Source organism: Mustela nivalis, assembly GCF_964662115.1.
Source record: "Mustela nivalis genome assembly, chromosome: 2".
NCBI lineage: Eukaryota > Metazoa > Chordata > Mammalia > Carnivora > Mustelidae > Mustela > Mustela nivalis.
The window spans coordinates 138,548,296-138,564,068 of NC_139021.1; the positions used below are offsets into that span (position 1 = coordinate 138,548,296).

Consider the following 15,773-nt stretch of genomic DNA (forward strand, 5'->3'; position numbering starts at 1 on the left):
ACCTACTACATGGAAACAAGTTTACACCTTCAAAGAAGGCGTCATGATCCAATTAAATAAAAATGTATCACGGCAGTCCTTCGCAAGTTACGTAAAAATGACCCAGACTCACTGAATCCTGTCAGAGACCTTACAACCCAGCGGGGGGCAAGTCCTGCCCCAACTAATTACAATATAAAGGAGACCAATATTAAACACTAAAAAGCAGCCAGAGAAAGCCAGCAATGGAAAGTGAGCCTTGTGACTTCTGGTTCTAAGATACCATCTTAGAGAATTTTCTGCCCACACCCCCTTTCCTTCTTCAGAAATCATTCCCAAACACAGAAACACCCCATCCTCGAGGGAACTATGCCCCTCCAATGACTTAACCTAAGATGCATAGAAATGGGTGGATGAGAGGCACCTGCCTAAGCAGTGTGGGGAAGGGATGCTTAAGAGTGGCTGTGGATATGAGGACCCACGAGACTGGGAAGGCTCAGAAACTATAGCACCAACTTCTTCAGATGCTGGAGATAATATAAGGGTTGGAAGCAAGGAAACCTAGTGGAAAACCAGTATTTTCCTGTGGGAGATGGAAGTTTGCTAATGGAACTAGAGAACTCTGGACTGGGGGATAGTAGGTGCAAAAAGATGGGAACAACTGGGAAGCAGGGCACAAGGGAAAGTATATTTCATGGCTGTGATCCCTTGGACCCTTTCCCTGCCTGGCTCCCAGAATCCTGGCAAGCAGGTCTCAACCACTGGGGGACAGGCAGTGGGGAGGGGAGACTGAGATTGGAAGATATGTTCCTGGAGAAACCAAGCCTCCCTAGAGAAAAGCATTACTGATAGGGGCATTTGGCAGTTCCTCAATAAAAATGCTGGTTTGCAGCTCAATCAAGGAACAAAGAAGCCCATCAATTAACAGACTCCATTTCTAATCAGTGTTTGGTGCCTTACTCCTAAAATTATGAATGGATAGCCAGGGACCACCAGATGTTTGAGGAAAGTCTTCAACATGAATGACTGAAGACAACAAAGACACAGAAAAATGAAACCCAGGCAGGGCACCTGGGTGGCTCCGTGGGTTAAGCCTCTGCCTTTGGCTCAGGTCATGATCCCAGGGTCCTGGGATCGAGCCCTGCACTGGGCTCTCTGCTCAGCAGACAGCCTGCTTCCCCTCCTCTCTCTCTGCCTGCCTCTCTGCCTACCTGTGATCTCTGTCAAATTAAATTTAAAAAAAAAAAAAGGAAAGAAAATTGGGAGGCAAATGAAACTATGAAAAATACTGTGTCTGATAGAGACGATGTATCTAGAGATCACGAACAGGTAGCCAAGGGGTGCCTGGGTGGCTCAGTGGGTTAAGCCTCTGTCTTCAGCTCAGGTCATGATCTCAGGGTCCTGGAAACGAGCCCCGCATTGTGCTCTCCGCTCAGCAGGAAGCCTGCTTCCTCCTCTCGCTCTCTGCCTGCCTCTCTGCCTACTTGTGATCTCTGTCAAAAAAATGAATAAAAATTAAAAACAAACAAACAAACAAAAACAGGTAGCAAAAAAACAAAAATAAAAAAAACCCAAACAACACAAAACCCTGAAAAGCAAAAAATTACCTGCAAATGAGAACAATGGAAAATATCGTTGGAAGCTAAATAAATGATTGTTAAATTAAAAAAAAAATCAACAGAACAATTCATTTTAAAAGATAAAAAGGGGGGCGCCTGGGTGGCTCAGTGGGTTAAGCCGCTGCCTTCAGCTCAGGTCATGATCTCAGGGTCCTGGGATCGAGTCCCACATCAGGCTCTCTGCTCAGTGGGGAGCCTGCTTCCTCCTCTCTCTGTCTGCCTCTCTGCCTACTTGTGATCTCTCTCTGTCAAATAAATAAATGAAATCTTTAAATAAATAAATAAATAAATAAATAAAAGATAAAAGGAAGGTCGCCTGGGTGGCTCAGATAGTTAAGTGTCTGATGCCTTTGGCTCAGGCCATGGTGACAGGGTCTAGGGATTAAGCCCCATGTTGGGCTCCTGGCTCAGCGGGGAGTTTGCTTCTCCCACTCCCTATCCCCCTACTCCTGCTCTCTCTGTCTCAAATGAATAAATGAAATCTTAAAAAAATAAAAATAAAAAGAATCCAGAAATGAGGAGATGGACAACAGGGAAAAGAAGATAAGGAAATCAGACAGCCCATCTAGAAGTTCAACTTATGCAATGACTAGGAACTACAAAAAGAAAGAACAAAGATAATTAAGGTGAGAAAATTACCAACAGTAGTAACAAAACCCCAAAACCAAACCAAACCAAACACAAAAAAATTTCCACAACTGAAAGACACATGGTGGCAGATCAAGAGAGCTCACAGAGTGCCCAGCACCATAAATGAAAAAAGATCCATACCAAGGGTCTACCACTGTGAACTTTCAGAACACCAAGAACAGGACTCTCAAAATTTCCAGAATGAAAAGACAGCTACAACAATGTGAAAATAAGAACAGAAATCCATTTTAATGAAGTTCTGAAGGCTAGAGTAGAGCAGGACCTTCAAAATTCCAAGGAAAGACAGAATTCAATCCAGAGCTCTATACCCAGCCAGAGAAATGATCAAGTGTAGGAGGTGAATAAAAATGCTTTTGGGCATGTAAAAATATGGACCTATGGCCTGCTCAAAGCCCAAGCTAACAAAGGAAACAGACCAGTGCAAGGAGAGAAGGGAAAGATGAGGGCCTGGCAGAGATGAGTCAAGAGGGCCCAGTGGGCTGTGGTCGGAGTGAATACACCTGAGAAGCAGCCCGTGAAGGGCCCTTGGTCTAACAACCCTGTCTGATGGGCAGTAGAGACCTATGGCATATGCGAGACAAGAACCCAAGAGCAAATTCAAATCTGAACCAAACTGGTCAGTACTGAGCTAATTTTGTGGAGTGAAGTCACAAATGATTTAGCTGGTAGTAAGTCTCCTTTTGGGTGCACAGGTATGAGTGTGGTGTGTGTGGGTGGGGGGAGTCAAAGGTAAAAGAAGGAAATAGCCCAGAGCCCCTAATACCTCAGCAAGTATAGCAATAAAACGAGGATGGTAAGATACTCACAGAGGTAGACAGGAGCCAGCCTTGCAAGCCGTGACATCGCATCGGCGGCTTCGTTCTGCCCCCAGTCTCGCAGCAAAATGTAGAAAATGTTGTTCTTAGATCCGGACCCCAGAGTTCCCTTGTCCATGCTGCCACTCATCAATTCACTGTTCTGGATAGTAACGTCTGCAAGGACAATGAGGACCATGCACTTAAATGAACAATTACTACTTAGCCTTGCTCTAAAACAACATGAGGCAGTTGAGAAAATACCTTCCCATATTGAAAATTAAAGCAGAGCAAATAAAAATTCTCTTAAAAATGTTTGAGGAGGAAAAACAGACATCTAGGGACTTTTGAAAAGCATGAAAAGTCCAGTTAGTTACTTTACAATCCTAACTCTGAAATGTACTATTTGACCCTCATTTTCAGCTAGGAGCTGAAAATGAAAGTATCGACCACATCATCTTTATGTCACAGGGATATTTTGAGCATCTGATGAAATCATATGCAGTATACTCTATAAACTACAAAGCACGTTGTTATTCACACAAGAGAATGAAAACCCATGGCAGCTAGAAGAGCCTATACCAAAAAATGAAATTCACATCTAGGTAGAAACAAAACACAGTCTAAAACAAGAAGCCAAAAACACCTAAAAGGCTTGAGAATGTATTTTCAAAGTTAACGGTTATAAACCCGAGAAAAATTGGTGCCCTTCATAACATTTACTCATGACAAAACAGTGCAAGTCTTGACCTGCAGAGACTTTGCAGTTCAGTTCTTCAGTACAAAGTCCTGGAGATCTCCCTGTCACAGGCCTGGCTAACAAGGCCCATTCAAAGTCAGTGTCGTTCAGAGTAGCCTGCTGGGGAACTGTTTGCTAAAAGTCCAAGGGGAAGCAAAGGAGCTAGTGGCACAAACCAAACACCGGCTGAATGGCATTGGTCTGTGGACCATACTTTGGGTTGAATTAGTCTAGATGACTTAGATGGTTTAACATTTAAATTCTCTCACGGTTGGGCGCCTGGGTGGCTCAGTCAGTTCAGCGTCTGCCTTCGACTCATGTCATAGTCCCAAGGTCCTGGGATTGAGTCCCGCGTTGAGGCTCCCTGCTCAGTGGGGACCCTGTTTCTCCCTCTGCCTGATGCTCCCCTTGCTGTCAGAAACCTTATTCTCTCTCTCAAATACATAAATAAACAGATAAATAAGTATCTTGGAAAAAAACTTCTCTCATGGTTAAACCTGATCTTCATGTTATAAAATATTAAATGACCAGGAAGCAGTAAAAAAACAATCTTATTAGTTATACTTTAAGACAATGAGCACATTTTTGGATGTAAAATGATAAATTATATGCCTTAAATAATGAGAACCCTGCTGATAGAAAAAAAAAAAAAAAAGTAGGGCCGGAATAAAAGAAATGGCATGAATTTAAAGAAACTAGTCCCTAAAACACATCTGGAGCTCTGAAGAAGAACATTCTAATCACTGGACCACAGATCTACATGATCTCTATTTTCTCAAGAAATGGGGAGTCACACTAAGAGAAGAAAAGCCTACTACATTCCCCCGAAAAAAAAAAAAAAAAACTCCTGCCTCAGAGAAACCTCGGATTTGCTTGCACCAGGAAGGAAGTCACTGGCCACCTGCTTTTCGCCCCCTCCAACCTGCGACCTTCACTCACAGGAATCATTGACACAGAGATCTTCTCCTTTGCCACAGTACTGTTTGCCCTTTGTTCGGAGGTTGGCTCTCACCGGGTTGTCATCGCTCGGTCTGAGGATGACACTGAAGATCTGTTTTCCTGTCCACAGGGTGACAGGCTGCAGGAAGAAGGAAGCCACAGCGTTAGTTGGCTGGGCCTGGTCTCAAATGCAGAGTGTTTGCGGGCTAACCTGCCACGAGCTCTCCCAGCGCCCACACAAACCTTCAGTATTGTCGGGGGTGGGAGGTGAACTTTGATTTTTTCATCCTTGCCAACCAATATTGAAGCAATGATTTGGCAAGCCTTGGCGCGGTCAAAGAAGGTGTCTTTAAGGGTGAGGAGATAGGCACCTAGAATGTTGGAAACAACACAACACAAAGAAATGGAATGAAATTGTGAGAAAAATCACAAGGTTTCAATTTTAAAATGAATTTGGGCTATTACTAAAAGAGTGAATTAAAACATTTGGCTGCTTGCTGGCTCTCTCTTACCAGAATCAAACCTCCGCAAGGAGAAGGACTTTGTTTGACTCACTGCCATATCTCCAGTGCTTAGAAAAATGTCTAGGGCACCTTAGGAGCTCAATAAAGGCTTACTAATTCCAGGCATAACCAACCAACACAAAATATCTCAAGCTGGTTCACAATCACATTGATATACAAACAACAGAATTAAACACAGGAAATCACACAGCTTTTCAAGTCGCTGAATGATTCACTGTGAATGAGAATCCTGGTGTTCCAGTCTCCTTTCAAGTGAATTCATAAACGCACCTGTTAGAAAATCCTGAATAGCGGCAATTAGTGGTTCTCCATTCCTCGGCGTTACCAGATTTGCCTTAGTCTGAAGGAAACAGAAATACGTTAGCTATTCCATCCATCTCTGTGGACTGCATGATGTAGGCCACGGAACTGCACCAGAAAGATGACGAACCGCTGCATATACAGAATAGCCAGCGAACGGAAAAAAGAGGCTGAAAAACGGAAGCCAGGGGTCCCAATCCCAGCTTTCTCACCAGCTCCTCTTTCCTTTATTCACCAAGGGGAGACAAGAAAATGACCTCAGACATAGCAACACAAAAATCAATACTGAGTGAAGTTGTTTTGGATTCCTACAAGAACTGTGTATGTGTAAGACTTCGTAGTTATTAATAAATGCAATTCTTCAAAGAAAATTCACTTCTATAAATGATGAGCAGCAGTTACCTTTGAGGTCAATCAATTTCATACCTCTCCACAACAATGGCAGAACTACTGAACTTTTCTTGGTTAAGACACTAGGTTCTAACAATAATTAACAACAGGATTTAATTAAAATTTAATGAGTGCCTGCACTGAGCAAAAAGGGGTGCTAGTTGTTCAGGGCATAATTAACAAGTTAAAAGAAGATTCTATGCATCAGAATGCATTTGGTCAATTTTTGCTATTGTTGAGATGTAATTAACAGATAAATTTGCTCAAATCTTGACATGGCGATGGCTCGTGTTAATTGTGGGTTGCCTGGGCAACCTCACCTAGAGTAAAAGGCCCCCGAAGGGAGAGACCTCTCCTGACTTCTTGAGAATGCTGCACGAACAGTGATCCTCCAACTAGGGCTGGAAGACAGTTGTTTGTGTCTGCTTTTGAGAATCTCTCTGGGGTGGGATAGGGAAGTGGTCTGGGGGCTGAGGACATGAAGCTGGGATCTGCGTATTTTGCAAGTCTCGGGGGTAACTTGGGACTACACTTAGGCTAGGGCCATACCCACTCCTCTGAGTCAGAACTGCTGAGTCAATACAATAGCTGACGATTTTCTTATATGAAATGGAGGGGATTTGCGATGATAACTAAAGATTCTTCCATCCCAATATCCTTGGAGCCTGTGTTTTATGGTTGTCACTTTTAACTGATGAATTATGTTATTATCACAAAATGGGCCCTCAGTACAAAGCCAATGCTGAAGTCTAACTGGTTGGTGACAGGCTGTTATCACTAGAAACCAGTTACACAGCTGATACCACTGGGAACATTATAAACATGACTTTTTATTACAAAAATAGTATGTTCCTTAGAGGAAAAAAAAAAACACCCTAAAAATATAAACACGTAAAAAAGGTGAAAAAAATCCAAAATCCAAAAATACATCTCTCCAAGGAACCAGAGAACTGGTTATAAGATTTTGGTATATAACCCTTCCAACTTCTGGCTATAAATGTTTTTACAAACATAGAAGCATCTTTTTGCCAAACAAAATTGGATCATGTCATACACAAACCCTGCTTTTTTAAGTAAAAAATAAATCATAAGTAGCTTTCATGCCAACAATGATACAAACTATGTCCTCATTTTTCAGGGCTGCACAGGGTTCTGTGGTATGAATGTGACATAATTTAATCTTACCAATTTTTTTACTAGTGGACATTGCCTGTTTCTACTGTTTTACTATTACAAGTAATTTTCCAACTCTGATTATAGCCTGATTGCTAGGTCAAAAGGAATGATTAACATACTGTCTGACTATAGGAGCATGGAACTCTGTCAACACCTAACCTGGTGCTCATGATAACTGCTACAAATACTGATGCTTATGAGGAAACAGGCTAGACTCCTGCCACGCCATGTATGATCGTACCACTGGGTTCTTCTGCTTAGACTGCTCGTATGCTGACAGTCACGCTGCTCATTCTCCTACTTCTTTCAGAAGGTAGGTCAAGTGTTATCATTCCAATGGCCCTCCCTGACCATCCTCTATGGAATAGGACTTCTCTCATTTTTTTTCCTCCTTGTTGTGCTTTGTTCTTCTCTTCTCAGCACTTACCACCTCAACTATTTTCCATTTGTTTATACTCTACTTCTCCCTATTTGAATAGGGATGAGAACAAAAACTGACTTTCTTATTCTGTGCTATGTTCCTAGAAGAGTACTTGACACATAGTAGGTGCTCAGTAAGTATCAACCAAATCATTTAAAAAGGCTGAGGAGTCTGAAGAAATGATTCAGAAGAAGAAAGACTCTAAATACACAAAGATGGCCACTGAGGGAGTCATTCTCATGGCAAAACAGGGAAAACACCTCAAGTTTTAACAGAAGGTAGATGAATTTTGGTGTGTTAACTTGGTGAAATTCTGTGAAGCCATTATAATCATTAATTATGAAGACTTTACAACAAATGGGGGAATTTATTTTTAAATTTATATTTATTAAATTTTTAAGGTGGGGAGGGGCTGAGGGAGAAGGATAGAGAGAGAATCTTAAGCAGGCTCCTTGTCTAGCATGGAGCCCAACGAGGGGCTTGATCTCACAATTCTGAGATCATGACCTGAGCCAAAACCAAGAGTCTGACACAAATCAACTGAGCCACCCAATGCCCAAATGGGGACATTTATAATACATTAAGTATTACTATCACAAACCATGACCACAAGTATCTAAATTCCAGAGAAGGAACCAACAGATAAAAGAGGTGGAAAGAAAGAACCCAGAGGAGTTGTGATATGGAAAAACCTTATCTTATTTAAATCACTTCATTATGCTGGAACATTTGAATAAATAAGTCAATTTTTAAAAGAAATGAAAGATCACAGTGCATTTTAGCCACATGAATTTCTTAATAGTTAAGCGTGTACATAAAATCTGCACCACATTAAATACTTGACTTTACCAGAAAAACAATGTGAACTTCAAGCATGAAGAACCCAGGCAGAGGCCAAGAATGCAGCCCCTGCTGCCTGTCTCCACCGAATCCTTCTGTAGTTTAATAGATATGCTTGCAGAAGTTAATTGCCTTCACTTTAGAATCAATACTAACACCCTAAACTAAAACAGATTTAAAAAGCACGGAATCAGAAATAGTGTGAATTGTTTTAGAGGTAGGCACCTGGACAGCGACAGACAAATCGGCCCATAACACAGAAAACCAGAATACTGGAAACAAGGAAAACCTAACCTCTATAGAATGATTTTGTTTAGCATGTCCTTTAGACAACAAACAAGCATGTAATATACTGTTAGAAGATTTTTGTTCAGAATGTTCAACAAAGAAGAAAAAAAAGAGGGTGCCTGGGTGGCTCAGGGGGTTAATTAAGCCTCTGCTTTCAGCTCAGGTCATGGTCTCCGGGTCCTAGGATCGAGCCTCACATCAGGCTCTCTGCTCAGCAGAAAGCCTGCTTCCTCTTTCTCTCTCTCTGCCTACTTGTGATCTCTGTTTGTCAAATAAATAAATAAAAATCTTTTAAATTAATTAATTAATTAACTAATTAAAAATAACTATATGAGGACGGAGTTTAGGCAGTATGCTAAATGTCTGCCACTCGCGGTTAAATGCTTCCAGATATAAGATGAACTATGGATAGAGAGAAGGATGGATTGAAGGGACTGACCTGTGATAAAACCTAATAGTTAAATGTAAACTAAAGGATCTAGGGCTACACACTTGTCTTATTGTTTCATAGCTAGAGCTCGCACAGGAACTTTCCCTTAGAGATGCACATTATAGGCCAGAAGATACTCCCCTGACTCCCCACCTGTCACAGACACTCCCTTACACACTCTAAGGTGCTTTCAAACAGGACCCACTGCCCTTCTCCTCCTCTCAAGCTGTTCTACAGAGGCAGGGCTGCCACCCTACGTACCCCCATCAGCACAAGGGCCTCTGCTTTAGCTTCCTCCGTCTGAGGAAGATGAAGGTTCATCTCATCACCATCGAAGTCCGCGTTGTAGGGCGTACAGACACACTCGTTAAATCTGAAGGTTCGGTGTGGCTTGACCTTGGCCTGTGGAATGCACACACGCACACACACAAAACAAAATGGAGAAGGACTTAGTCATTTATCCAAAAGCTTCATGGTTTCAAAACATTAATAAATGGCTTCCTGGAAAACTGGATACTTTAGATTAAGAAAATAAATTTCTAGTACGTTTGGTCCAGTGATAACATGTCACTTGTGGACTTATTCAAGTAGATTTGTTAGATCAAAACAATGCAATGAGTTTAACAAAAGGCAAGTACCAACCTAAGAGCCACAAGAAAGGACTTCCCTGGCCAATGATGTCACAGTTTGATATCAAACAGATTCATGGCAGAAGTTGATTAAAACACACAGACTAGTGACGCCTGCGTGGCTCAGTGGGTTAAAGCCTCTGCCTTCGGCTCAGGTCATTATCCCAGGGTCCTGGGATCAAGCTCCACATCCGGCTCTCTGCTCAGCAGGGAGCCTGCTTTCTCCTCTCTCTACCTGCCTGCCTCTCTGCCCACTTGTGATCTCTGTCTGTCAAATAAAAAAATAAAATCTTAAAACAAAAACCAAAAAAACCACACAAACAGACTAAATAAAAACCCATGAGTTTATAATGACACTGAAAAAAAGGAAAGCAAAACCACACACAAAACCCAAACCAACCTAGTTGGAAGAAACTGAACACCAACTTTCTCCTCCTCAAACTGATAATAAAGGAAAAAAGAATCAGGCATTTATGCTTGTTCCTTCAGGAATTATATTTCTGGATAAGCAAATAACCCTAGTTAATAAAACAAAATTCTTCATTATACAAATGGTAGCTATGAAATGTGAGAGGAATGACAAATTAGAAAATCTCCATTTTTGAAGACCCCATGATATAATGCTGGCAATAATCATAAGTGGAGAAAGCCTTTAGAAAAAAGGTCAATAAAGAAGCTTTCAAGGGAGACACCAGGCTGAAGTATCTGATGCCCTAATCTTCTCAGAATACCAAAGAGTGGGGCAGTCAGACAACATATGCCTTCTGAAATAAGGCAAGAGGATTTAGCCAGCAGCACCTAGGAGTTACTCTTGCTAGAAGTTGAACATGAATCTGATCCTGCCTTGAGAGCTGTCCAGTTTATAGGAATAAAAGGAAGAATGAAGAAACTCTTAATGCCATGTGTATACATACACAGAACACAGGACATTTCTTCAGGACAAATGACCTGGCCTTCTCAGTAACAGTGAGATTAAAAGGCTGGGGGCAGTTGTTCTAGATCAAGACAGACTGAAGACATGTCAACCAAATGTCATGTGCAGACTTTGCATCCAGATATGGACAAACTAGCCATGAAAAGATTGTTGAGAAGCTTGTGGAAATGTGAACATGGACTGGGTGCTGGACAATACCAAGGAGTGAGTGTTCATTTTGTGTGGTGTGGTATGGCACTATGGTTATGTGTGTTTTACAGAAGTAAACTGAATACACACGAAGAAAGGACATGGCATCTGGGGCCATCAAGGGAAAAAGGGAGAGAAACAGGAGTGGCAAAACCTTGAAAATTATTAAATACAGAGGATGAGAATATAGGAGCTCTTCATAGGATTCTTCCTACTTTTGTATTTATATTTGAAATTTTCACACAAAAATTTTCATTTGGAGAATGCCTGAAAGCCAAGCAAAAGTTTCTAGAAAGGGAAGGCTTTCTGTTTCCCTCCCTAGATCCCCATATTGTAACCCCCATAATCATAAACTGCTTCTTTGGGATTTCCAGACTTAAGTAAAAAGACTGACAAAACATGTTCATGAAGGGAAAAACTAAATCTAGAAAGGCACTAACCAAAAAGCCTGTTTAAGCACTGTCTGCAAACGCTCATGGATTTAACGGCTTTGGAGATAGGACAATTTATGCATCTTTAGCGAATCAAAGTTGCATCTAATTTCCATTTTACATCTCCAGAAAAAGGAACTGCTGTTGCTGCAAAACTAAATCACCGAAGAAAATATGCTTGAAGGTCTCCGTTGGAGGGCCACTGTGATGAGAAATCTCCTAAGCGTTTTCGTTCCGTAGTTAATATGCTAAGTCAAACCTGTAATCGACTCTCTGCCATATCTATTTTACACAAGTCTGTGCACACACATATACGTATATATTTCTGTTTGCAAGTGGAATCATGCCAGTCACTTTCATGCTCATTTTCAATTAGCGCCTTTCTGTTTCACTGTTGTGTGTGGATTTTATCAATATGAAAAACACTGAAGGGAAGCTTGAAATGTAGAAGTTTCACTCCAACTAAAAAGTGAGAGTATAGAGTAAAATCAGAAGTCCTGAAAATTTGAGATTACTGGCAATCTTGAGTTTTAGGGGCCTGGAATTTTGCATCGCTGGCCCAGCCAATTCCCACCCAACAGAAGCTAAAAACAGAAACGTCATGCTCACCAGATGCGCCATGATGCTCAGTTTGTGTAGCGATGGTTGCCGGTTGAACAGCACCACGTCTCCGTCTATGAGGTGTCTCTCCACAATGTCCCCATACTTGAGCTCCTGAGCCATCTTTTCCCTATTTCCGTACTTCAAAAACCTGAGTGTGTGATAAGAAACGTGACCTGTGAGAGTAACGCCTCCTCACCCAGTCGCTCCCTCTTCACATCAGGGTTCAGTCTCGAAAACAATCACATTGCACTGAGCTGAAGGTGCCTCCACCAGCCCGTCAGTTAAACTATGACGCACTGTCAGTATATCTTCCTTTCATGTATGTTAAAATGTGAAAAGAGTTATGTCTCAGAATCACAGAAATGCAGTAATAAGTCCGCTTCTCCCATAGTGGCCTGTTGGTGTATCTCAAGAGATCCAAAGGCACCAGTGATTAGTGGAAAGCCAGAGCAGGCAAAACAAGGCTGGAAGTACAATAAGTAACCCCACAGAGCGTGTGCGACATAGAAAACGACTGGCTTTCCTAACTCCACATGTTCTGTCTACCTAGATCCAATGATAAATGCTAGGGAATAAGAGGATATTTTGTGTCTATGTGATAAGCAAACACAGCAAATGATGAACCTGCACTCATTGCAATTTAAACAGTATTTTCCACATGCTAACATGTGACAGACGTATTCTGTGGCTGAGTATGGCAACCTTGGGGGCAAGAACGTCGTTACATATGGCCATCCTGGGCCAGCACTACCTTTTCATCTGTGTGTGTCTCTGCTGAATGAAATTGGCTCCTGGGTGAACTTCTGGGCCATTTCGAACGAGTTTCCTCAAAAAATTGATGTTTGCTTTGTTCACCTGCATGAGCACAATAGAAGACATGAGAAGATACCATGAGGTTTCTGTAAGATAGAGCATTATCCTGAGTTGTGTCTCAATCTTGACTTCCCTTGGGTGACTCCAGGAGAAAGAAAGGCAGCATCGTGCTGTCTTGGGTCTTTTTTCTTACCCCCACTGCAGTTTGTTTATTTATTTATTTAAAAAAGATTTTATTTATTTATTTGACAGAAAGAGACACAGTAAGAGGGAACACAAGCAGGGGGAGTAGGAGAGGGAGAAACAGGCTCTCCGTAGAACAGGGAGCCCGATGTGGGGCTCAATCCCAGGATCCTGAGATCATGACCTGAGCTGAAGGCAGGTGCTTAATGACTAAGCCACCCAGGAGCCCCTGTCTTGGGTCTTGAGTTAAATGACAACAGCAGATTGACACACAGGAACCAAGGTTCCAATCTGAACTCATCACTGGTGGGGTGAAACGGCCAAGTCCTTTACTGGCCTTTGGTTTCCCTATTAGTAAAATGAGTGGGCTGGACTCAGCTGTAGGGACCTTCTGGCACACACTGTGATCTAAGAACAGTTAGCATCTTCACTAGCAACAATGTACCATGGGCTCCTGAGGTTTAAAAGCCGTGACTCCAATACCACTACGCCCTGCTCTGCACTGTCACATCATGCAACCTCTCAGACAGCAATCTTGTGGGACACCATCTCAGATAAGGAAACTCTGGATTAGATACATAAAGTATCTAAGGCTCTTTTATAAAAGCTTTACCAGAAGATTCCATGAACGGGGCTAATTATGAATCTCAAAAGCAAAGCTAAAGCCCATATCTTCCTATTATTAGGGCTTACAGTTTTCTATACCTCAGTTACTATAAATTCCATTTTATACTCATGATGAGTGTGAGTTGATGTAAAGTGGTGTAGCCTTTCTGGCTATGCATCAACAGCCTTAAAATACTCAAAGTATTTGACTCAGTGATTATAAAGTTAAAAAAAAATCCATCCCAAGGTAATTAACTAGGTGTGGTGCTTATTAGTTAGTTACTTTAAAAACATGAGGTAGGGGCACCTGGGTGGTTCAGTCATTAAGCGTCTGCCTTCGGCTCAGATCATGATCCCAGGATCTGGGGACTAAGCCCCGTATTGGGCTCCCTGCTCAGCTGGGAGTCTGCTTCTCCCTCTGCCTGCTGCTCTCCGTTGTGCTCCCTCTCAAATAAATAAAATCTTTAAAAAAAAAAATGAGGTAAGAATGAACTAAGAGGTCAAAGACCATACTACTTGGAAAATAAGTTGTAGCAGATTATGTCTAATGTATCTGTGATTATATATATACAGAGCCAGACCCATCTGTTGTTGTACTGTTGTAGATGGCATCCACGGTGGTAGATGTATGAAACCGGAAGATAACATACACACACCAAATTGGGGTGTGTGTGCATTACCTGGGATTTCCCAAGTGTCTATTGTTTGGAATCTCAAAATAAAAGACTAGACTGAAAACACAGAAGTGAGTGGCTGAATGGTACTTACCTTCTCAGGAAAAGTAAGAATTTTGGCCACGTGAACCGGCACAGCTACCTCATCAATCCTGAGATTGGGGTCAGGTGAGATGACTGTTCTGCCGGAAAAATCCACTCTCTTTCCTGAGAGATTGCCTCTAAATCGACCTAAATCAATAAAGACACGTCATAGATCTCCCTGGAACAAACATGTGCTGTTTCGGAATAGTATGACTGCAGAGAACTAGGAAAATCTGTGATTTCCAATCAGATAAGCTGGACATATACTCCAGAAAAAGGTGACAAAGGCAGTAGACTGTTTTCTGCACATTTTGTTGGAAACGTACCCTGTTTTCCCTTCAGACGCTGGACGAAACCTCTAGTCCATTTCTTGGGCGCCATGTTGAGGGGAATGCCTGAGAGCTCGCTGTTAATGTAGAGGGCACACTGTAATTGCAGGAAATCCCAGTCTTCCATGATCATCTGGGTCTTTGCTCCTGATATCCGATGCTAAAAATGAGCGAAGTATGAAGAAAACACAATCCTGGGTCATCCTGACTTTCTTGATGAGCAGTGTTTGCATATATAGGCTCCTAAACCTAGGGACTGAAAGTACTGACCTTTTTAATGACATCATTTAGGAAAATAATTTCTGTCAATTTCATAGTCAGATCATCTTCATTGGTGCCAGACTTCAAATCGCTCACGACAGAAGGTCTGATACACAAAGGGGGCACTAGAAGTCGTGTGAGAATCAAATCAGAGGGCTTTCCAGCTTCTGGGTTCATTAGAAGTAGAGGGACATCCTCAGCTGGGATTCGTTTAAATAAATTCAGAACTACTAAGGGATTCAAGTTTTCCTATGGAGAAGAGGAAAGAAGAATGGAGAGACACGTTAACTTTCCAGTCTGGGCAAGGGTTTACTTCTCCATGCTCTTCACACCATTCACCACTTACCTCAGTGTTAACTATACGCACTGACAGAAATTTCTGTCAGTAACATGCTACAGTGGCAGAGCCCTAAACATGTACATGCCTTTTAATTCAATTATTTAAGCCAGTAATTCCACTTCTAATTATTCCAAAGGGAATGACTTTAGAAATCAACACAGAGATTCAGCAGCTATAGGGATGTTCTCTAAAGCTGTTAAGAGTGCTAAGTTGGAAACAGCCTGACAGGTTGCTGGCTAGATAAAACCATCGTATACCCCTACATGAGCAACCATGTAGCCATTAAAAAAAATGACACCCTCACAGAAATGACACTGGTAAATGAAAGAAGCATGTGTACGATATGATCTCATTTTGGGGGGAAAATGTGTATCTGTACAGAAAAGAGGAAATGGATGTTTAGCAAGGTGTTAATAGTACTGTCCACAGATGAATGGAATTATAATCTTTTTGCATCTTTGTTTACATTTAAATTTTCTGCAGTGTGGCACCTGGGTGGCTCAGTGTCATAATTCCAGGGTACTGGGACTGAGCTGTACATCAGGCATACATCCCTGCTGAGAAGGGAGCCTGCTTCTCCCTCTCCCTGCTCCTCCCCCTGCTGTGT

The 15,773-nt window shown here is 41.9% G+C and overlaps 1 protein-coding gene across 1 annotated transcript in view; it reads right to left on the reverse strand.

The window, feature by feature from the left end:
* POLR3A (RNA polymerase III subunit A) overlaps positions 1-15,773 on the reverse strand; it is a 48,406-nt gene that overhangs the window by 22,413 nt on the left and 10,220 nt on the right. The window contains exons 6-15 of the mRNA XM_082719526.1: positions 14,836-15,075; positions 14,563-14,725; positions 14,247-14,383; positions 12,628-12,731; positions 11,883-12,024; positions 9,352-9,492; positions 5,516-5,585; positions 4,965-5,092; positions 4,722-4,860; positions 3,056-3,220 (exon numbers count right to left, since the gene is read on the reverse strand). Coding sequence (XP_082575652.1) covers positions 3,056-3,220; positions 4,722-4,860; positions 4,965-5,092; positions 5,516-5,585; positions 9,352-9,492; positions 11,883-12,024; positions 12,628-12,731; positions 14,247-14,383; positions 14,563-14,725; positions 14,836-15,075 — 1,429 coding nt within the window. The remainder of the gene's footprint in view (positions 1-3,055; positions 3,221-4,721; positions 4,861-4,964; positions 5,093-5,515; positions 5,586-9,351; positions 9,493-11,882; positions 12,025-12,627; positions 12,732-14,246; positions 14,384-14,562; positions 14,726-14,835; positions 15,076-15,773) is intronic.